This window comes from Bubalus bubalis, chromosome 3 (assembly GCF_019923935.1).
Source record: "Bubalus bubalis isolate 160015118507 breed Murrah chromosome 3, NDDB_SH_1, whole genome shotgun sequence".
In the NCBI taxonomy this organism is placed as follows: domain Eukaryota; kingdom Metazoa; phylum Chordata; class Mammalia; order Artiodactyla; family Bovidae; genus Bubalus; species Bubalus bubalis.
Window position 1 is genome coordinate 137,287,420 of NC_059159.1, and position 23,246 is coordinate 137,310,665.

At 43.2% G+C, this 23,246-nt stretch overlaps 1 protein-coding gene across 5 annotated transcripts in view; it reads right to left on the reverse strand.

The window, feature by feature from the left end:
- Positions 1-23,246, reverse strand: part of KIF24 (kinesin family member 24) — a 73,159-nt gene that overhangs the window by 2,525 nt on the left and 47,388 nt on the right. For 3 of the 5 annotated variants that reach the window (XM_025281907.3, XM_025281906.3, XM_025281909.3), the window contains exons 8-12: positions 20,198-20,319; positions 19,302-19,407; positions 9,861-9,932; positions 7,461-7,570; positions 215-2,461 (exon numbers count right to left, since the gene is read on the reverse strand). In XM_025281907.3, the coding sequence (XP_025137692.3) occupies positions 215-2,461; positions 7,461-7,570; positions 9,861-9,932; positions 19,302-19,407; positions 20,198-20,319 (2,657 nt within the window). The remainder of the gene's footprint in view (positions 1-214; positions 2,462-7,460; positions 7,571-9,860; positions 9,933-19,301; positions 19,408-20,197; positions 20,320-23,246) is intronic. The other 2 variants (XM_025281908.3, XM_044940198.2) reach the window with 2 other exon arrangements.

The following is a 23,246-nucleotide window of genomic DNA, read 5'->3' on the forward strand; positions in this document are numbered from 1 at the left end:
TCCCAGGCTGAGGGCCCACCCTCCCTGGCAGGCCTGCTCCAATACATTTTACTCCTACTGCTCATGTCAGATGCATCTAGGCAGGCTCCCTTGAAAAGGTGGACAAACAGCCTGTCTCTGAGCCAACCCTAGCTATTCCCAGGACAGAACAATAAACTGGCGTGGGAGTAGGGATGCCAGAGAGCCTGAGTCTAGGTAGGAGAGTCCAACTTACTGTGCATGTCCCAGGGCAGGCTGACGGAGTGTCCCGGCGGTCTCGGGAAAGCAGCTGGCCGCCAGGGGAGAGCCTGGCCTTGCTAAGGACCTTGGGATTGGCCTATGTTTGAGCCATGCAATGTCCTCTTTGTAGCAAGACAGTGTGATGGGGTCTGTGGAGAAACCCAGTTCCGGCCAACTGGGCCCAGTCGGCTGCTTTCTCTCCTGGGCCCCGGGCTGGTCAGCCACATCACTATTTCCTGCTCGGGGGGTGAGTGTAGGCCCAGCGTGGGGTCCTCCAGGATGTAAGGTGAGGAAGGGCTTTCCCAGGAAACCCTGGGAGCTGTCCAGCTCTGTCTCAGCATTGGCATCACGGTGCCCCCGGGAGAAGAGTGTGGTCCCTCTGCTCTGGCAGGCCTGCCCTGGGTCAGCCTCCCCGCTGGGCAGCTCGTCAGGTGGGTGCTGACGGATGGGTGATGGGGACAGAGCTGGAAGACTGCCCCCAGGCTTGTCGTCGGGGGGAGATGAGGAGAGCCACATTTGCTGGGTTGCGGAAGACGTTGGCAGGACTGCCTCTGGGTCGCCCGATGACACTGTGTGGCCCACTGCTGGCCCCTCTGTGTCCACTGCCACGAGACCACGCGCGGTTCCATCCTGGGCCGGCTGCTCCCAGGAAGGAGCCCCCCCATCATCCAGGCTCTCCAGGAGGGACATGGTGAGTGGGGCCATCAGTGCAGAAGCATACTCAGAGCATGCGCCTAATTCACCTTTCGAGTCGTCTCCTTGGAAAGGGTTACTGTTTTTCATTGTTCTGGTCTCCAGAATTGGGCTGTCCTCACTGACTTCTCTCAGGGGTGTGCTCACTGTGTCTCTCTGGTCTGGGGATCCAGGAACTGCGATGTGGGATAGTGAGCAAGTGAAACCATCTTCCTCCAGGGATGGCAAGCTGCCCTCGGCCTGCCCAGGAACCTCACTTCTGAAGGCTTCCTGTCTGAGGTCAAAAGCAGGGCCGCCACCTCTTTCCCGATCATATACAGAGTCTATCTGTGAGCAGTAAGGCTTCCCTGCCAGGTCTTCTCTGGGAGGAGGCCCTGAGGAGTCTGAGTCCTCCTCTCCACTCCAGTCCAAGGGCACCTGACCTGGGCTGCAGCCGTGATCGAGTGCTATCCTTCTGTGGCCTGCGGGGTCCCTGGAGTATACCCAGCTTCTAGTTACACCCTCCTCGTCACCATCTGGGCTGAAAAACAGACTCTGCTGCCTTTCAGCCACCTGCTCCTCAGGACCTTGCTCCCTCTGATGAAGGAAGAACGAGCCTTCACTGTTCTCCGGGTTCTTTCCCTGCTTTGTGGTCCTTTGACAGGAGGCATGTGAAAAAGAATCTTCACTGAAGTCGCTGTCATCAGGGTCCTCGGCTTGGGGTACTTGGGCTCCATCATGACTCTCAGCACAATGAGGGTGGAAGGGAGGAGGGATGTCACTCTGGAGCTGTCCCTCTGGGGGCCGGGACGGGCATAAAAACCTTGCCAGGGGTTGGTAATGTAACTTCTGCTGGAAGAGAGGTGGCTGCTGGAATTGCTGGTGGTAAAAGCGCAAATGCTCCTCCCTTGCCTCCTGCTGCACAGGGATGTTGTTGGTCCAAGCTTCAGAGGCAGGCCAGCTCAGCGCACCCACCTTGCTGCCCTGACCGTACTCCACTAAGCGCTGGGCGCTGCCAAAGGAGAGCGCGCCTCGAGACACAAGCTGCTTCTGCACAGGCTGCACAGTCTGCACTTTCTTGCACCGGGAGGGCGGCTTACCATGGACCAGGTCTCCTCCTGGGCCTGGCGCCCTGCTTCCCCAGCCTAGGGTGGTTTTGTTGCCAATTGGGTTTTTCTCAGAGCATAATGCAGCTGATTCTTCTGCCCTTTTTATGGCTACATGTCCAGACAGCATGGTTCCTTTGCTAGAGCTAGTCTGAATGACCCACTCTCGGGGAGGACTCCCTCGAGAGCCACCCTCTCTGCCAGGAACCTTAGGTACAGAAGCAAAAGGGATATTGGCTGGGTGACTAGCCAGAGGATGGGCCTTCCCTCTCATGGAGCCAGATGGCACTGTGAGAGGCTGCTGAAGCCCCAGCTTGACTTTTTTGGGAGAATATTTGTCCCCTGGCAAGGCCACAGGAGAGCTCTGAATTCGTTTTGGAGAAGCGTTAGAAGAATTTCCAGATGTTCGATTTCGACTGTTAGCTGGAGTGCAACATTTAATGCCTTTCTTTAGTTCTTTGACCCTGTAAATGACCATTTTATGTTAATGTACATTCCTGTAATTCCCTTCCTATAGCTTTCAGAGAAAACAAAAACCAAAGAAAAGTATTACAAGAACTGGGAATTATTTTTTTATCTGGGAGAGAATAAAGGAAAGAATAAAGTGGATATTCTATTTCAACATGAAATACGTCGCTTTACTTGAACAAAGATCAGTGTCTTCTCTGAGGATATTAGCATGCATCCAATATTCCATGATCAGGAGAGTGTTTGAAATACCAAAGATCCATGTGAGGGACAGGCCAGAGGAGCTGGTTTCAGAACTTATGTCCACACAGGGCCCATACCACATTTCCTAAAGATCAGCCCACTCAGGAGCCATGTGTCTACTCCTCACCTACTATTCCATAATCAGAGCCTTCTTTTCCTGCAAACCACCTCCTTTTAGGCGTCTCTGAAAAAATGAGTTCCCTCCAACCTGCTGGGCACTTCAAGCAGCAAAAGCTCTCAGAAATAAGTAGGCTTGTGCTAATTCCATGAAGGTGGAACGACCTGTTTCCAGGGTTTTCCACTTCAGCACTAGCGGTGTCTGGGCTCAGACAATTCTTTGTTGTGGGGAGCTGTCTTGTGCCTATGGAATGTTTAGCAACTTCCTTGGCTTCTACCTTGATCATAGCAGCCTTTCTTTCCTGTCACAACAATCAAAATTGTCTCCAGACATTACCAAACGTCCTCTGGGAGGCAAAAATTGGCCCCTAGATAGAGAAATAACAGAGCCATGCTCTATTCTCCAAGGGAATTTTAGAGAACATGGAAAAATCCAGAATTAAGTCTGCTAGGATTGAGTTGCCAAGATCAGAGTCTCTCACTCTGTCATACCTAAAACAAAATAAAAGCAATGGAAGACTCTGGATTTACAAGGAGACACCAAGTACAATGTGATTCTGCAGTCACTTGTAGATTCTGTGTTGAAATCCCTTATGGAGGGAGTTGTACTTCTGCCTGGGAGCTCTCAGAAAATGTCTTTTCCATTGTTTTGGTTTTAATCCACTTAGTAGTAGCCAAATGACCCCTCTAGCCATTTCTGAAAACCAAGATAGTAAACCTGACACTGAGACTTGACTTCCTTTCAGGTCTGAGAGGCAGGGAAGCAGATAACAGTGAGCAAAGAGACAAAGGACAGGACTAAAGTCATGACTAAGTCACTAAACCAATAACCTCAGATATGCAGACGACACCACCCTTATGGCACAAAATGAAGAACTAAAGAGCCTCTTGATGAAAATGAAAGAGGAGAGTGAAAAAGTTGGCTTAAAGCTCAACATTCAGAAAAACTAAGATCATGGCATCCGGTCCCATCACTTCACGGCAAATAGACGGGGAAATGGTGGAAACAGTGGCTGACTTTATTTTTTGGGGCTCCAAAATCACTGCAGATGGTGATTGCAGCCATGAAATTAAAAGATGCTGACTCCTTGGAAGGAAAGTTATGACCAATCTAGACAGCATATAAAAAGCAGAGACATTACTTTGCCAACAAAGGTCCGTCTTGTCAAGGCTATGCTTTTTCCAGTAGTCATGGATGGATGTGAGAGTTGAACTTCCAAAGAAAACTGAGCACAGAAGAATTGATGCTTTTGAACTGTGGTGTTGGAGAAGACTCTTGAGAGTCCCTTGGACTGCAAGGAGATCCAACCAGTCCATCCTAAAGGAGATCAGTTCTGGGTGTTCATTGGAAGGACTGATGTTAAAGCTGAAACTCCAATACTTTGGCCACCTGATGTGAAGAGCTGACTCACTGGAAAAGACCCTGATGCTGGGAAAGATTGAAGATGGGAGAAGGGGAAGAGAGAGGATGAGATGGTTGGATGGCATCACTGACTCAATGGACATGAGTTTGGGTAAACTCCGGGAGTTAGTAACAGACAGGGAGGCCTGGCGTGCTGCAGTTCATAGGGTTGCAAAGAGTTGGACACGACTGAGCGACTGAACTGAACTGAAAATCATGTTGATTGTCTTCTTGGGCCTTTGCTGAGGTGTTGCAGTAGGACATACACACAAGGAATGAGTTGAGAGTTGCCATGGCAAGTCTGCTGCTGCTGCTGCTAAGTCGCTTCAGTCGTGTCCGACTCCATGCGACCCCGTAGACGGCAGCCCACCGGGCTCCCCTGTCCCTGGGATTCTCCAAGCAAGAACACTGGAGTGGGTTGCCATTTCCTTCTCCAATGCATGGAAGTGAAAAGTGAAAGTGAAGTGGCTCAGTTGTATCCAACTCCTAGCGACCCTATGGACTGTGGCCTACCAGGCTCCCCTGTCCTGGTTCCAAATTACCTCCTGTTATAAAACTGAGCTCTTTTAGTTTTGTTAAAAGGGAAACACCAAAGTTTCTTCCTAGGAGTCAAAGAAGTAATTCTAGAAATCTGAGGGTGTCAGAAGAAATCTTACAGGTAATTTGGTCACTGATGCTAAGTATGTCCAGTGTACTCTACCTTTTTCCAAAATCACTCTTGTTACTGAGCTCTTTTTTGATAAACCTGTTAGGGGTCCAGCTAGAACTTTATTTTTATACTATTTACCAACACTCTTTTAGTATGTGAAGAGAGAAAAAGTTTAAATCAGAGGAAAATTTCAAATAAGCAATAAAATCATTCTCATCTTATGTATGTACAGATTGTTACCTACAATTAATTTAAGTACATAAAACAAATGACTTTCTTACTTACTTTCAGTAATTTTTCAGACTGCTTTGAATGAAAGAGATTATTTCTATTATACTTTTTCTAGTTTTTAACAAAAATTATTTTAAATAATTTCTCAACTGTACTCAATACAACCCCCCTGAGAAAGGGTTGCTTTCATCTCCCTTTACTGAAGCGCTGAGGGGAATGTTTTGTTCTCTGCTCCTAATGATGTTCTCACTTCAAGCACTTGTTATGTCTGTGATGCAGGGAGGGATTTATGAAACAAGACTGACCTAGGGTTAGTAACTGTTGCAGCAGGGTAATGGATACATGGGGGGAAGGAACTTGAAGCCATACTCGTTTGGGGGATACAATTTTGGACATCCCAAGTCTTCTAGCTGATCTCAGTCTTCACTTATCTTCTAGCAGGGCTAGGACGCTGGCATTAAGGAAGCCATGCAATAAGGAATCCTCCTTGAGGAAACTTATTTAGGGGACCTATTACAGGTGTACTTCATTTTACTGCATTTTGCTTTGTGGAGAGGGCATTTGCTTTTTTTTTTTTTAACAAACTGAAGGTTCATAGCAACGCTGCATAGAGCAAGTCTGTCAGTGCCATTTTTCCAACAAGATTATTTTTAAATTAAGGTATGTACATTGTTTTTTAAAAACATAAGGCTACTGCACACATGATAAACTCCATAGTATAGTGTAAATATAATTTTTACATGTACTGGGAAACCAATCTGAGACTTCAGTGCGATTTATCACAGTGGTCTGAACCAAAGCTGCAGGATCTCCACAGTATACCTGTATTCTTGTCTGGGAAATTCCATGGACAGGAACTTGTACAGTCTAGGGACCACAAAGAGTCAGATACGACTGAGCATATGCCTATAATATTACTATTGTTGTCGAAGTTAACATATAATGAGTGTTCACTCTGTGCCAGGTGTGGCCCTAAGCCCTTCTCACATGTCACCTCACTGAATCCATGTAACTGTTACATGAGGTAAGTGCCGTCATTATCCGTGTTCACATTAAGGGAACTTAATGTGCCCAGAGAAGTTGAAAACTTGCCCAAGATCACTCAGCTAGCTAGTGGCAGAGGCAGGGCACTGGCCCAGATAGTTTCACTCTAGAGTCCATTCTAGTAGCCACTTTGTAAATGGTCTCTCCAATTGGAATGAGATCAAGTACACAGAGAACATCACTCAAGCCCTGACGCCCAGAGGGAGCGCCTCCTTTCATTCACAAATATTAGTAACACACCTACTAGGTACCAAGTACTGTCTAGGCAGGACAGATGCAGTGGAGAAAAAGATAAGGTTCCTGTTCTCATGGGACTTAAATGATAGCTTATCTTTCCTTCCCAGTGAGTTTCATAAAATGCCACAGATACGAAAGATTCTTCAACAGCAATTTTAAGAAAACCAGGTTCCCCTCAAATAGTCTGTTAACTTTGGAGACAGCTTCTGAGAGACTGAGAGGAGGTGTTGTATGGTAGGACCAGGCAGCAAAGCAGCCAGAGGAAAGGATGGTAATGAGAGCGCTGTCAAACGAGTAGGAGACACATGACCCCAGGGTAAGAGTGGGAGGGGCCCTGGCAGATACCAAAGTCACTAGAGCCCTGACCTGGCAGTCAGAGGCACTAGTTCTGCCACCAACTCCCAGTGAGCCCTTTTAAGGCTCCTGCACTTTTCTGGGACTCAGTTTCTCCTTCCATAAAACAAGCTTGATCTCTTCTGGACCTACATAGCTCTGAGTACTTCTGCCTTGACAAATAATAGGTACTCTATCCCTAACAATTAGGCTTCCCTGGTGGCTCAGAGGTTAAAGCGTCTGCCTCCAGTGCGGTAGACCCGGGTTCGATCCCTGGGTCGGGAAGATCCCTTGGAGAAGGAAATGGTAACCCACTCCAGTATTCGTGCCTGAAGAATCCCATGGACGGAGAAGCCTGGTAGGCTACAGTCCACAGGGTCAGAAAGAGTCGGACACGACTGAGCGACTAATCCCTAACAATTAGGGCTGAGGCTGGCAGGAAGAAAACCTCATGAAGCCTTCCACCCTGGAGAAATATTTCATCTCCGGCTAGCTATTTAAGAGCCACTGATGGAGTTGTCTCCTGAACAAGGGAACATGTCACCTTCCTCTTGTCACATTGACACTTGTAAAATGACAGGGCCTACCAAAACACATTTTCCACATGACCAGTTGCACGTTCCCCTGGCAGTAGAATTATTATCCCAAGAACAGGTTTGGGGAACTCAAGGTCAGATCCTTGTGTGTGCGTCTTTCACACACACACACACCCCCAACTCTGACCCTGAGGGGGACTCACCGGTCAGCATAGCGCAAAGTATTCAGAGTGTGTTCAGTGGCCACGTGGCTTGGTGAGATGTTGGCGATCATGCAGGTTTTGGCATTGCCAATGAAAGAGTCCTTCAGCACCTGTTCGAAACAGAAGGCAGGTCAGTGAAATCAACTAACAAAGGGCATATTGACTACTTATGGTGTTCAGGACACTGGGCCATACTCATACCTACCACCTTCTACAAAAAGGCAATTAACAAAAGAAGAAACACAAATGATCAATAAACAAACAAAACAGGTACTCACTGCACCACTAATCAAAGAAATGCAGAGAAACCATTTTACAAAATTAAAATTTGTGGGGACTTCCCTGGTGGTCCACTGGATCCCACATGCTGCAACTAAGGGTTTGTATGCTGCAACTCAGTTTGTTACCTCAACTAAGATCCAGGGCAGTCAAGTAATAAATAAATTAAAAAATTAAAATTTGGGGGCCTGTAAGATTAACAAAAGCAGAGACATTACTTTGCCAACAAAGGTCCGTCTTGTCAAGGCTATGGTTTTTCCTGTGGTCATGTATGGATGTGAGAGTTGGACTGTGAAGAAGGCTGAGCGCCAAAGAATTGATGCTTTTGAACTGTGGTGTTGGAGAAGACTCTTGAGAGTCCCCTGGACTGCAAGGAGATACAACCAGTCCATTCTGAAGGAGATCAGCCCTGGGATTTCTTTGGAAGGAATGATGCTAAAGCTGAAACTCCAGTACTTTGGCCATCTCATGTGAAGAGTTGACTCATTGGAAAAGACTCTGATGCTGGGAGGGATTGGGGGCAGGAGGAGAAGGGGACGCCAGAGGATGAGATGGCTGGATGGCATCACTGACTCGATGGACGTGAGTCTGAGTGAACTCCAGGAGTTGGTGATGGACAGGGAGGCCTGGCGTGCTGCGATTCATGGGGTTGCAAAGAGTCGGACACGACTGAGCGACTGAACTGAACTGAAGATTAAGAAAGACTCACATGAACCTGCTCTGGTGAGGGTCTAGGGAAAGGGTGCTCCTGTACAGTGCTATGCTGCCCATGTACTATGTAGTGTGAATTGGTACATGCCTTTGGGAGGGCAGTTTGGTAACATGTTAAAAACCTGGTAAAAAAATGTTCCTACTTTTGGTTTGGCAATCACACTTCAAAGACTTTATCCTAAAGAGACAATTGCTCAACTGATTTAAAAAAAAAGTATACACAGGATATTCATTACAATATTATAACAGTAAAATTTGGAAAATCTCTAAGTCTATAAACAAGTAACTAAAAAATTATGAACTGCATAAAACCATAAAAACTAATTATGGATATACGTACTTAAGTACCTGGAAAGATCTAAAACTTATGTTTGCGTGAAAAAGGCATATGATTCTGTAAGTGGATTTATGTGTGAAATTACTGATTTAATTAAATAGGAACACAATTTCTGGGGTGGAGGACATGTTTTGAAAAATAACAAAGCCAATGTCAGAATCAGGACTAACCATCCAAAAGAAGGGTTTCCTGAGTCCCCAGTTGTAGTCATGTTTGAGAAGAAACCATCTAACCCACAGATGACTGATTCTAATAAGTTAGGAGCTATGTTATCATGGGTTCTGCCCTAGTTCCCATGAAGCTGTTGGTCTAGCTGCACAGAGTGAAAACTTCTCCCAGAATACAGAGCACCTCACGTAGACTGCCTCCTACCTAGCCTGTGCTCTACTGTGCACAGTCTTGGTGCAAAAGGGAACCAGGGGTCCCTGTAACTGTCTTCACAGCTATTTGGACCGAGGCTGAGCCCTCCATGGGCCACTCTTCTTGGTGCTTCCTATCAATAAAGCACATTTTCATGACAGAAAAATGGAAGAAGAAAAATAAGCTATGGTCCTACTACTCAGAATAATCAGCTAACAGAGATGGATAATTTTTCTGTGTAGTTTTTTTTTCTCATTTCATATTTTTAAACTATAGATCTTGGTCATCTTTTCTGGAAGGACATGTCAAAAATCAATCTCATTCTTTTTAAATGCTGCCATTATTTTTTGTCTTGAAACACTGGTCTATCTAAGTCTACAACTAAGAGTACCAAGACAGCTACACTGCCATCCCCTTCAAAGGCTCAGAGAGGTCACTAAATCAACAAGGTTTCTTTCTGTTAGAAGTAAATGGAAAGCTGTTGGATGGTGACCACTGCTTCCTGGTTGCTGTGTACTGCAGGGATCCCTGCCTGAGGATGCCCTTTCTTCTTCAAGACTGAGAGCTCCTAGAAGGAAGGGGACTCCTTCCCTCCTCCCCCTCCGTCCCCCACATCATGCCTTGCTGGCAGTGGATGCTCTCCTGAATGATTCAATGAATGGAAGAAGGAACACATGCGTGAACCAGAACTCAAAGCTCATATTGAACTTTACCTGAGTTAATTTGCTTTGCCTGAAAGGAGTGTGGGTGTGTTCCTGATCCAATGCACGGATACATTCCTTCAGCTGCAAAGTGGTAGAATAACAAGCACATCAAATATCACATGCAAAGTGAGACTAACAGATCATTTTTTTTTTTTTTAAATAAACCACACTCATGCAACTCTCCTCCAAAAGGAAGTCAAAACGCCCTGGTAGTTTCTTGCTCAACAAGAACAATAAAGGTAGACTGGAAAACATCATCCTATGCTAGCTATGCCTAGTTAAACACCCTGCCCCCGGCCTCCTCTCAACTTAAAGGCTGTGAACCTAGGATTAGAGCAGAATTGACAAACCCAGAGTCCTAGAGTCCCACTTTGGTCCCAGAGTCCAACTTATGTGGTGGCAGTTCTGGCTTGCCGGCTCCCTATCTCTCCTCACTCTTCCCAACTACAAGATGCACTTAAATAGAGAAAATACCCATGCCACTCCCCCACCTCCCTGTTCACACATGCACACCGGTAGGTACAGCTTCAAGTGCAGATTCAGATACAAGTTGTCTGAATAGAACAGGAGAAATCCTAGAGGCAGAGCTGGGAAGGAACTGAGAAATAACCTAGGTCTACACCCTCATGAAAAAAAGTAGGGATGGTGGCCCAAAGGCAAAGAAGGGCATGTCACTTGCTCCTGGGCAGAGCCTCTCAAAGAAGTGCTCATTGGATATCACTAGTGCCAGCAGAAATCTGGATATATACATCTCCAAGGGCAACATGCCCATCAGAAAGAGCAGGGGTTGAGGGGACAAGACCAGGGAGGAGAGACCTTCTATTTCTGAGTCATGCATCTAGGGTAAGCAACAGTAAATGAGAAGAAAGGGAGGGAAGAGAATGGAAGGGATCCCTTGGAAGTGCCAGTGCTGGGAGTTCACCAAGAAAAGGTAATGAGCCTTGAGAGTCTCCTGTGACTGTTCTTGGCAGCAGCCATAGATGTCCACAGCTAACACTTCTCTATCCAAGAAGCTGCAAGGTTATAAGACGGTATAAAGGATTTCCACTCTTATTACAAGTCAGTCCAATATCCCCACTGGGAAAATTCTCTAGCAGGGATGAACAGGTAACCAAACCTGGCCCCTGAGTTGCACCTGCCCCTTACATACTCAAATCCAAGTGTGGCCATCAATCTCTATGAGCCCTTGGGTCCCTTTAGCCTTGCTGAATCAGAATGGAAAGTAGACTTTACTAAGCTCTAAGGGAAAAGTAAGGGAAATACCCAGGAAGGAAAAAAGAGGCATCTTTATACACCTCACAAAGCACAAGATTTTGATCCTGTTCTTTAAGGCTTGTTTCCAGGCTCCTTTACATGTTGTCTCCCATGTGAGATAGACAGTCAAGCCCCAAAAGATACTCCACAGGTGCCATGCCATGCCATGCTAAGTTGCTTCAGTTGTGTCCAACTCTTTGCAACCCTATGGACTATAGCCCTCCAGGCTCCTTTGTCCATGGGATTCTCCAGGCAAGAATACTGGGGTGGGTTGCCATGCCCTCCTCCAGGGGATCTTTCCGATCCAGGGATCCAACCTATAACTCCTGCATCGGCAGGCGGATTCTAGCGCCACCTGGGAAGCCCTCTCCATAGGTACCTCTTAGGTTTCCTAGTTAATTCCTGGACCATAAATTTAAACATGAGAATCAAAGATTTCTAGCCAGAGGCTGTAGACCCTTGGCAAATTCACTTAACTTGAGCTTCAGAATCCTGATCTATAAAGTGGGAATAAGAGAATCTGTTGTGAAGATTAAACTCACTAGTGTATAGTACGTATTCAAAAGTGTATTAGCTCCTTGGAGAAACGATTGATTTCAGGGCAAGGACAAGGAAGAATGTGTGACACCTTGTAGTGCTAAAAGGCAAGAAGATGCTCAAAAAATGAGCATGTCAAAAGGATTACAAAACCAACCTGAAAGAACTTATGGACAGAACCCCAGAAAGAACTCCCAATAGCCATTTGGGAAAATGTGAGCAAGAAAATAATGATAGAAATGGATTCTAATTTAGCAAATGAAAGAAATACCCATTTACTGTTCAGTTCAGTTGCTCAGTCGTGTCTGACTCTTTGCGACCCCATGAATCGCAGCACACCAGGCCTCCCTGTCCATCGCCAACTCCCGGAGTTCACTCAGACTCATGTCCATCGAGTCGGTGATGCCGTCCAGCCATCTCATCCTCTGTTGTCCCCTTCTCCTCCTGCCTGCAATCCCTCCTAGCATCAGGGTCTTTTCCAATGAGTCAACTCTTCACATGAGGTGGCCAAAGTACTGGAGTTTCAGCTTTAGTATCAGTCCTTCCAATGAACACCCAGGACTGATCTCCTTTAGGATGGACTGGTTGGATCTCCTTGCAGTCCAAGGGACTCTCAAGAGTCTTCTCCGACACCACAGTTCAAAAGCATCAATTCTTCAGTGCTCAGCTTTCTTCACAGTCCAACTCTCACATCCATACATGACCACAGGAAAAACCATAGCCTTGACTAGATGGACCTTTGTTGGCAAAGTAATGTCTCTGCTTTTGAATATGCTATCTAGGTTGGTCATAACTTTCCTTCCAAGGAGTAAGTGTCTTTTAATTTAATGGCTGCAGTCACCATCTGCAGTGATTTGGGAGCCCCCCCAAAATAAAGTCTGCCACTGTTTCCACTGTTTCCCCATCTATTTCCCATGAAGTGATGAGACCAGATGCCATGATCTTTGTTTTCTGGATGTTGAGCTTTAAGCCAACTTTTTCACTCTCCTCTTTCATTTTCATCAAGAGGCTCTTTAGATCGTCTTCACTTTCTGCCATAAGGGTGGTGTCATCTGCGTATCTGAGGCTGTTGATATTTCTCCTGGCAATCTTGATTCCAGCTTGTGCTTCTTCCAGCCCAGCGTTTCTCATGATGTACTCTGCATATAAGTTAAATAAGCAGGGTGACAATATACAGCCTTGACGTACTCCTTTTCCTATTTGGAACCAATCTGTTGTTCCATGTCCAGTTCTAACTGTTGCTTCCTGACCTGCATACAAATTTCTCAAGAGGCAGGTCAGGTGGTCTGGTATTCCCATCTCTTTCAGAATTTTCCAGTTTATTGTGATCCACACAGTCAAAGGCTTTGGCATAGTCAATAAAGCAGAAATAGATGTTTTTATAAAACTCTCTTGCTTTTTTGATGATCCAGCGGATGTTGGCAATTTGATCTCTGGTTCCTCTGCCTTTTCTAAAACCAGCTTGAACATCTGGAAGTTCATGGTTCCCGTATTGCTGAAGCCTGGCTTGGAGAATTTTGAGCATTACTTTACTAGCATGTGAGATGAGTGCAATTGAGGAGATACCCCCCGTCCAAGGTAAGGAGCAGTGGCTGCGCTTTGCTGGAGCAGCCGTGAAGAGATACGCCACGTCCAAGGTAAGATAAACCCAAGTAAGACAATAGGTGTTGCGAGAGGGCATCAGAGGGCAGACACACTGAAACCATAACCACAGAAAACTAGCCAATCTGATCACACGGACCACAGCCTTGTCTAACTCAATGAAACTAAGCCATGCCGTGTGGGGCCACCCAGGATGGGCGGGTCATGGTGAAGAGGTCTGACAGAATGTGGTCCACTGGAGAAGGGAACGGCAAACCACTTCAATATTCTTGCCTTGAGAACCCCATGAACAGTATGAAGAGGCAAAATGATACAATACTGAAAGAGGAATTCCCCAGGTCAGTAGGTGCCCAATATGCTACTGGAAATCAGTGGAGAAATAATTCCAGAAAGAATGAAGGGATGGAACCAAAGCAAAAACAATACCCAGTTGTGGACGTGACTGGTGATAGAAGCAAGGTCTGATGCTGTAAAGAGCAATATTGCATAGGAACCTGGAATGTCAGGTCCATGAATCAAGGCAAATTGGAAGTGGTCAAACAGGAGATGGCAAGAGTGAACGTCAACATTCTAGGAATCAGCGAAGTAAAATGGACTGGAATGGGTGAATTTAACTCAGATGACCATTATATCTACTACTGTGGGCAGGAATCCCTTAGAAGAAATGGAGTAGCCATCATGGTCAACAAGAGTCTGAAATGCAGTACAAGAGTCTGAAATGCAGTACTTGGATGCAATCTCAAAAACGACAGAATGATCTCTGTTCATTTCCAAGGCAAACCATTCAATATCACGGTAATCCAAGTCTATGCCCCAACCAGTAACACTGAAGAAGCTGAAGTTGAATGGTTCTATGAAGACCTACAAGACCTTTTAGAACTAACACCAAAAAAAGATGTCCTTTTCATTATAGGGGACTGGAATGCAGAAGTAGGAAGTCAAGAAACACCTGGATTAACAGGCAAATTTGGCCTTGGAGTATGGAATGAAGCAGCGCAAAGGCTAATAGAGTTTTTCCAAGAGAACGCATTGGTCATAGCAAACACCCTCTTCCAACAACACAAAAGAAGACTCTCCACATGGACATCACCAGATGGTCAACACCGAAATCAGACTGATTATATTCTTTGCAGCCAAAGATGGAGAAGCTCTATACAGTCAGCAAAAACAAGACCGGGAGCTGACTGTGGCTCAGATCATTTACTGTTGTAAGTAAATAAATAAAGAGAAAAAAACCAGCTCTTTCTTGCAGTAGAATTCCAACTAATTAACGTAGACTGTGTGCTCAGTCACTAAGCTTTGTCTCTTTTGCAACCCCATGGACTGTAGCCTGCCAGGCTCATCTGTCCACGGGATTCTCCAGGTAAGAACACTGGAGTGGGTAGCCATTTCCTTCTCCAAAGGCTCTTCCAGACCCAGGGATCGACCTGCATTTCCTGCATTGGCATGCAGATTCTTTACCACTGAGCCACAAGGGGATCCCCTAATGTAGAATGATGGACACAGAAAAATCTCATCATGTAAACACCACAGTAATAATTGTTACACATAAGAATCATCAATGGACATTAAAATTAGACAGGAGAATTAACAAGTAAATAGGTACTGCAGAGTTTAAAAGTATCTGTCCATAAGATACTTATTACAAAGGGAACAATCGTAACTTCACAATGGGGAAACCTAGCACAAACCAGCTTAACTCAGTGATCAAGTTTAACATTACCAGTAATGACATATTGACTGCGACAATACACTGCTGCTGCTGCTAAGTCGCTTCAGTCGTGTCCGACTCTGTGCGACCCCACGGATGGCAGCCTACTAGGTTCTGCCGTCCCTGGGATTCTCCAGGCAAGAACACTGGAGTGGGTTGCCATTTCCTTCCCCAATGCATGAAAGTGAAAAGTGAAAGTGAAGTTGCTCAGTCGTGTCCGACTCCTAGCGACCCCATGACTGCAGCCTACCAGGCTCCTCCCTCCATGGGAGTTTCCAGGCAAGAGTACTGGAGTGGGGTGCCATTGCCTTCTCTGACAATACACTGAGAAGGGTACAACTTCTGTGCTATTCTTGCTAAAAATTCATTATCTCAACCTAATAATGAGAAAACATTACACAAACCCAAATTCAGACAGTCTGCAAAATAACTGGTCAGCATTTTTCAAAGGTGTTAAAGGTCAAGATTGACAAAAACTGAGGAGACTACATACAGAGCCATGACAACTAAAGGTAACAGAATCCTAGACCCGAAAAAGGACATGAGTGGGACACTGATGAAATTCAAACAAGGTCTGTGGACAGTTAATAGAATTGTTTTAATGTTCATTTCCTGATTTAAATTGCTATAGTTATATAAAATGTTAACACTGAGAAGGCTAGGTGAAGGAATGCTACATGTTTATTTTCAAAGCTTTTTTGAAATCTAAAATTATTCAAAATTTTAAAATGATAATAAAAAGATGCTGACTCTCTCACCTCTCTCAGCCGCTCAATGTACCCCTCATGAGACCTGAGGGTAATGTGTCCAGTAGGAGATTTCAGTTCTAATCAAAAAGACTTAACGTGGATAGAAACAGGGCAGTACTAAAAAGGAATGGGGGTCCTTAACAGTCATGAATGAGCTCCAGGATGCTGTTAAGTGAAAAAAGCAAACTGCAGAGCAGTGTTAACAGTATGCTCGCCTTTTCTTTTCTTTTTTCCCATGAGAAAGGGGTGAGTACAAACAAACATGGTAGAAAATGGTTACCTAAGGGGAGGGGGATGACAGGAGTGAGGGGACCGAGATGAACACTAGCCTTCTCTGAATGTGGCTTACTTTATAATTTTTCTTTAACTGAATACAAAATTGGTGAGCTTAAACACACAGAATTATTTAAAGAGACTTTGCAATATAATATTATGACTATACATCAAGGGTAGAAAGGACAACTGCAAAGAAATCTTAATCTGAATTCAGTAATCATATTAAAATTAATATACTATTATTTTGGTATACATACATATTGAGGTAGAGCAAATAAATTATATTAATGTTGTTAGGAACTAAGAATTTTAGCATAAGAGAAAAGGGAGAGAAATATAAATTCAAAAAAGCTAAGCAAAAACCCTGTAGTCTTAATTTTTAATTAATTTATTAGTATGAATCCATGATACACTTTTCCCTTCTCTGTCCATCAAAAAGACCTAGAAGTAAGAACTAACCCAAAAGAGAAATTAAGGAAACAATTCCATTCACCATTGCAATGGAAAGAATAAAATACTTAGGAATATATCTACCTAAGGAAACTAAAGACCTATATATAAAAAACTATAAAACACTGGTGAAAGAAATCAAAGAGGACACTAATAGATGGAGAAATATACCATGTTCATGGATTGGAAGAATCAATATAGTGAAAATGAGTATACTACCCAAAGCAATTTATAGATTCAATGCAATCCCTATCAAGCTACCAACGGTATTCTTCACAGAGCTAGAACAAATAATTTCACAATTTGTATGTAAATACAAAAAACCTCGAATAGCCAAAGCTATCTTGAGAAAGAAGAATGGAACTGGAGGAATCAACCTACCTGACTTCAGGCTCTAACTACAAAGCCACAGTTATCAAGACAGTATGGTACTGGCACAAAGACAGAATTATAGATCAATGGAACAAAATAGAAAGCCCAGAGATAAATCCACGCACCTATGGACACCTTATCTTTGACAAAGGAGGCAAGAATATACAATGGATTAAAGACAATCTCTTTAACAAGTGGTGCTGGGAAAACTGGTCAACCACTTGTAAAAGAATGAAACTAGACCACTTTCTAACACCATACACAAAAATAAACTCAAAATGGATTAAAGATCTAAATGTAAGACCAGAAACTATAAAACTCCTAGAGGAGAACATAGGCAAAACACTCTCCGACATACACATCAGAGCAGGATCCTCTATGACCCACCTCCCAGAATATTGGAAATAAAAGCAAAAATAAACAAATGGGACCTAATTAAACTTAAAAGCTTCTGCACAACAAAGGAAACTATTAGCAAGGTGAAAAGGCAGCCTTCAGAATGGGAGAAAATAATAGCAAATGAAGCAACTGACAAACAACTAATCTCGAGAATATACAAGCAACTCCTACAGCTCAACTCCAGAAAAATAAATAACCCAATCAAAAAATGGGCCAAAGAACTAAATAGACATTTCTCCAAAGAAGACATACAGATGGCTAACAAACACATGAAAAGATGCTCCACGTCACTCATTATCAGAGAAATGCAAATCAAAACCACTGTGAGGTACCATTTCACACCAGTCAGAATAGCTGCGATCCAAAAGTCTACAAGCAATAAATGCTGGAGAGGGTGTGGAGAAAAGGGAACCCTCTTACACTGTTGGTGGGAATGCAAACTAGTACAGCCACTATGGAGAACAGTGTGGAGATTCCTTAAAAAACTGGAAATAGAACTGCCTTATGATCCAGCAATCCCACTGCTGGGCATACACACTGAGGAAACCAGAAGGGAAAGAGACACGTGTACCCCAATGTTCATCGCAGCACTGTTTATAATAGCCAGGACATGGAAGCAACCTAGACGTCCATCAGCAGATGAATGGATAAGAAAGCTGTGGTACATATACACAATGGAGTATTACTCAGCCATTAAAAAGAATTCATTTGAATCAGTTCTAATGAGGCGGATGAAACTGGAGCCTATTATACAGAGTGAAGTAAGCCAGAAAGAAAAACACCAATACAGTATACTAACACATATATATGGAATTTAGAAAGATAACCCTGTGTACGAGACAGCAAAAGAGACACTGATGTATAGATCAGTCTTATGGACTCTGTGGGAGAGGGAGAGGGTGGGAAGATTTGGGAGAATGGCATTGAAACATGTATAATATCATGTATGAAACGAGTCGCCAGTCCAGGTTCAATGCACGATACTGGATGCTTGGGGCTGGTGCACTGGGACGACCCAGAGGGATGGAATGGGGAGGGAGGAGGGAGGAGGGTTCAGGATGGGGAACACATGTATACCTGTGTTGGATTCATTTCGATATTTGGCAAAACTAATACAATATTGTAAAGTTTAAAAATAAAATAAAATTAAAAAAAAAAAAAAAAAAAAGAACTAACCCAGTGGTGATAAGCACCACTAGCACTCCTAAATGCTCCCTAACTACCATTTCCCTCTAAAACCAAGGCTTGTTGAAGAAAGGCTGATTTTAGTTCTGGGGGAAAAAATGTACAAGCCTACAACATTTTTTCATACTAGAAAGCCAGGGACTAGTAGGGTTGTGTCAAAAAGACACAGGAACATAATGGCCAAAAATGTATAAATTAAAAAGTAAAAAAAAAGGACAATGAGTTTATAATACAAAAACAAACAAAAAAATTAAAGAACAACAAACTCATGGTCATGTTCAGGTTACCAGGACATCAACTCATTCTGAAAATTGGTGAGTAAAGGCAAAGAATCAAGCATTTATCTTGCCTCCATTGCATGAGTTATACTTCAGGATAATCAGATAGTTGGGGGAAAGTTCTTTCCAGCTAATAAATACAGAAGGAATATTAGAATTAGAATATCACCATTTTGGAATCCCTAGTAAAGCAATGGGATAAAAGTAATGCTCACTGACGGTTGCTAAACCACAAGGCATAAAAGTTGATAGGAAACATAATAATGGAGGAATTAGATTGATAACACTTGACTCTTCCTTAATTCTCAAAATCACAAGAAGAGATAATCAGACATTCTGTACCTCCTGATGGTAATTTTAAAACTTGATGAGAGCAGAAAATGTACTTAAGTGAACCATTCATGCAACTGCAGAAATACTTCTTTGTTTCTAACTGGCAGGACTGACCAGAGGAAGAGAAGGCAGGGAGAGAGGAAGAGCTGTCTAGAACTGTCGAGAATCTGACTGGGCAGCCTCCAACTCCAACCCTGGAATTCCACTGCCTTATTCCAACCCACCCTCACCCACTTTGGCTGCATGTAAAGATGTGCATAATCTCTCAAGAAGGACTTTTAGATGAAAGGTTTAAACAACTTACAGCCAGAAGACTCTGGTTTATTTCCGCGCCTTCCATCTTTGTCTGTCTATCTGAGTCTCTGGCATCCGCTGCTCTTTCACTGCCAGCCAAGTCAATGAAAGAGATCCTAGAGAACAGACACAGCAGGCAAAACTTCTTTGGGGCTTTGGTTTCTTTTTATATCAGCCAACATTTTGTGATGGCAGGAAGAAATCAACACAGGCCCATCCTCAGGAAAGTTAAAGACATTACTGTCAGTTTTCCAAAAGTATCGCAAGATTTTAATCTGTCAGTTATAGCTGGCACTGTTCACTTACACTCTTGTTGGCTTTAACCATTTGTGAGAAAGTATGATTGAAATTAATTAAACATTCTTCCCATAAGGCTAAATGACTACAATGCAAATCACTTAGGTGACCACTTAGATAATTAAATAGAGACTTTTGTGGGCTGCTTTCCAGCTCCCCACCCCCCAAAAGACTCATTACTCAGAGGTGAGATAGGCTCATCCATCACTGTGGCAGAGTGATGCTAAGATAGTACCAGAGAGGCGATGAATGTACCCATCTGTCGTATGGCTTCTTTCAAGAAGGATGGATTAATTTTCCTTTTTTTTTGACCTGTAAGCTCTCTGAGATGCATTTCCTACTATTCCTCTGCTGATACTGTGTTTCACACTAGAAGCAATCAATGTTCCTTTTAATAACTTAGAGTTGACCAACAATAGGTCATTACTTCATGGTTAATCAACTGGTGGCACTTTGGTACAATGATTTATTTCAGAGTTAATAACTCTATGGCGTATCCCTGAAATAAAGAACTCTATGGGGCAGGATGTCCTGTTGTTGACAACACATATTTCAAAGTCACATTAAGGAAAGGCAGACAATGCAGTTCCCTGCATATTTCCAGCTCACCTGCCAAATGTCCTCTTGGCTGAATCTTTGATCTGAATTTGGATGATAGCGTGAGAGCGAGAGGAGTCTGCATTAACTCCAGTGGCCCTGGTGCTGCGCTCCTTGCTGCCCTTGAGGATCACCTGAAAATAAAATCCATAGGGTGACTTCTGCATGGAGTAAACAAAGCCCTCTGGCTCCTAAGAGTTGGCTGAGAGCAGCAGAGACCAGACAGAAATTTGTCAGTATACTGCAGTCTTTTCCCTCTATGTAGAAAACTGCCTAAACACTAAATCACAAAAAGTAAGTACCCAAGAGCAACGACAACAATGTGGAAAACTAATCTTGAGGGAGAACATTCAACAGCTCAAGAGCTAATTTACTTCTTGATCTCATACACTCTTTTTAATATCTTTGATGGATTTATCCTGACTCAACTCCACAGGGCATAACTTGGCTCCAGAGTAAGGTCCCATAATACCCATCTGTTGTAGTAACTGAAGCGAAGGACAGAAATGTGCATCCCAGAATGAATAATCACATCCACCTGTTCCACCACAATGCAGTCATAAAGGAGACCAGGCCTGACATGTGGAAACACAGAAGTGATGAGTTATCGCAATTGCTACGAGCCCATGATTACCCTGGAGACCACTGCCCCTTCAAATGGGAGTGAAGACTAGTGTGGGTCCCTTCGACCACAAAGGAATGGGGGAGCAGAGGTGAAGCCTCAGGAATGGCCTCACACCACTGAAAACACAGCCATATATGAATATGCTGCCCTGATTTGGGGAAGTGTTAATTACTGAAAATCAAATAGGTGATGGACTTTAAAAATATTTGATAGAATCCTCACAGTAGCCTAAGATGAGGTGAGTATGATTATTATGCTCAGTTTATAACTGAGGAATAAATTCAAAGGTTGACTTGCTCACAAATAGCTGTTTTGTGGCAGAACCAAATTCTACATCTAGTGCCAAGTGTGGCTGATTCCAAAGCCCATGTGGTTTCCACTACATTGTGGGGTCACTTATGATAAATTCATCTATTTGCAGTGTGAACTAGACTAAAGGAAGTCCTATCTCATTTTTCCTCAATCTCTCAGAATTTTAATTTTTATCATATTGAACATGGCTACCGCTTCCAAATTAAGAGTTCAAAAGTTGACAGAGTCAAACTTCAACAATAGTTTATAATATACCTTAACTAGCAGGGGTAAGTACTTAAAAAAAAATTAACTAAATATTAAGTTTCTTCATGGCCTAAGTGATAAGTTATGTCTCTAAAGATTACCTGTGCGATTTAGATTTGTATCTTAGAACCAGATTTTAAATGCACTCATTTTGTAAATAGCTTGCTAAAAGCTTAAAGGGACTACCTTATGAATCCTTTTGTAAAGAGCAGAACTTGTTAATTTACAAAACTGGATTATCAACTGCATGGACAGCTTGTTGCTGCTAATCAGAAATGGGAAGAGTTAGAAAAGTATCCCTTATACTGGTTGTGGTTAAGTGCCAAACAACAACAACAACAAAAAATCTTCCCCCAAAATACTGATAAATAAGGCTGGATGCTGGCTAGGTCACTTAAGACCAGATCTATGACTGAACCATCTGGTTTACTTATCTATCTATGCCATGAAGCTTGCAGAATCTCTGTTCCCTGACCAGCGATTGAACTTGGAGCCACGGCAGTGAAAAGTGTCAAGTTCTCACCACTGGACTGGCAGGGAATTCCTGTGAACCATCTAGTTTAAATGTACTTCCTTATCCTGGCCTTTCCTATCATTCTGATTTCACATTTTCAAAGATTATAATGCAAAGATGATGGATTACTTTAAATCTGTATTATTTTTATTAAACTTCTCTTTTTTCATTAGAAAGACAAGCTTACTGTGGAAAACTTAGAAAATACAGGAAAAATATAAAAATGAAAATATATACCTTCTATAACTTCAGAGTTAAAAAGATTCTGGTGCATTTCCTCCTCCCAGAGTTTCAGGGTTCTCACAGCTCTTTTGATACACACACACACACACACACACACACAGCCTTTTACAAACTTCATGAAGAAACAGAGATCTTTTAAATGTCTACATTTGTGATTTGTGTAAGCGATATGCTTTATAGATAAAGGAGAAGTTAAATGAATTATCCAAGGTCACACAGGCAGCATATGGTCAGGCTAGGGATAGAAGCCAGGTACCCTCTGCCACATGATGGCAGCAATGATGCTACTTCTGCTGGAATCTAGAGTTCAGAGAGGCCTCAAGGTCATACCTAGTCAGGAACTGACAGGAAGCTCAAGGGGTGGCCTTGTGGCATCCCCAGGGGAGTTAAGAACGACTGTCTTCCAAGGTTCTGTTATAGAGTTTTATGTCTGACTTTTCAGTACACCTTATTCACCACGATGTACTAGGTATCTGTGAGTGCATCTCAGAAAATCTAACATGTTGGCACGACCTTTCCTGACTAAATGCCTTTTAGGAAAACAAGAGGGAATTTCTGGTCTATGGTCCAGTTTCCTCAGCCTCAGTAGCAGTCTGCAATCACCATGTTTTTCAGAAACTGTGGAATAAAGCAGCTGAGCTCTGAGGAGTAAAAATGAGGCAGTCTGCAAAGATCATCAGACAAACTTTTGTAAGTGGCATACAACTCAAGTGTAGCAGTTAAAAACAAAATATGAAGTTAAACTGTCTGGGTTCACATGCCAGTTCTGACAGTATGGTTGTCTGAACTCTTGAAAATCACTTAACTTTTCCGGGCCTCAGTTTCTTACCTAAACAATGGTAATTTCATAAGTTATTTTTGAGACCAAAAAGAGATAAGACATAGTAAAGCACTTAGTACTACGATTAGCACATATAAGTTCCAATAAATACTAATTAAAAATATACACTAAAGAACTAACATATTTGTGTAAACTTCCAAAACATAAACTATTTCTTTTAAAAAATGTAAAATAATCAGAGATCTATGGAGAAATAGAGCTTTATGGATCAACATGAGATTCCATGGCTCCCAAGTACAATTAAAAGTTTTAAAAAAGAAGGAAGGAAGGAAAAGGAAAA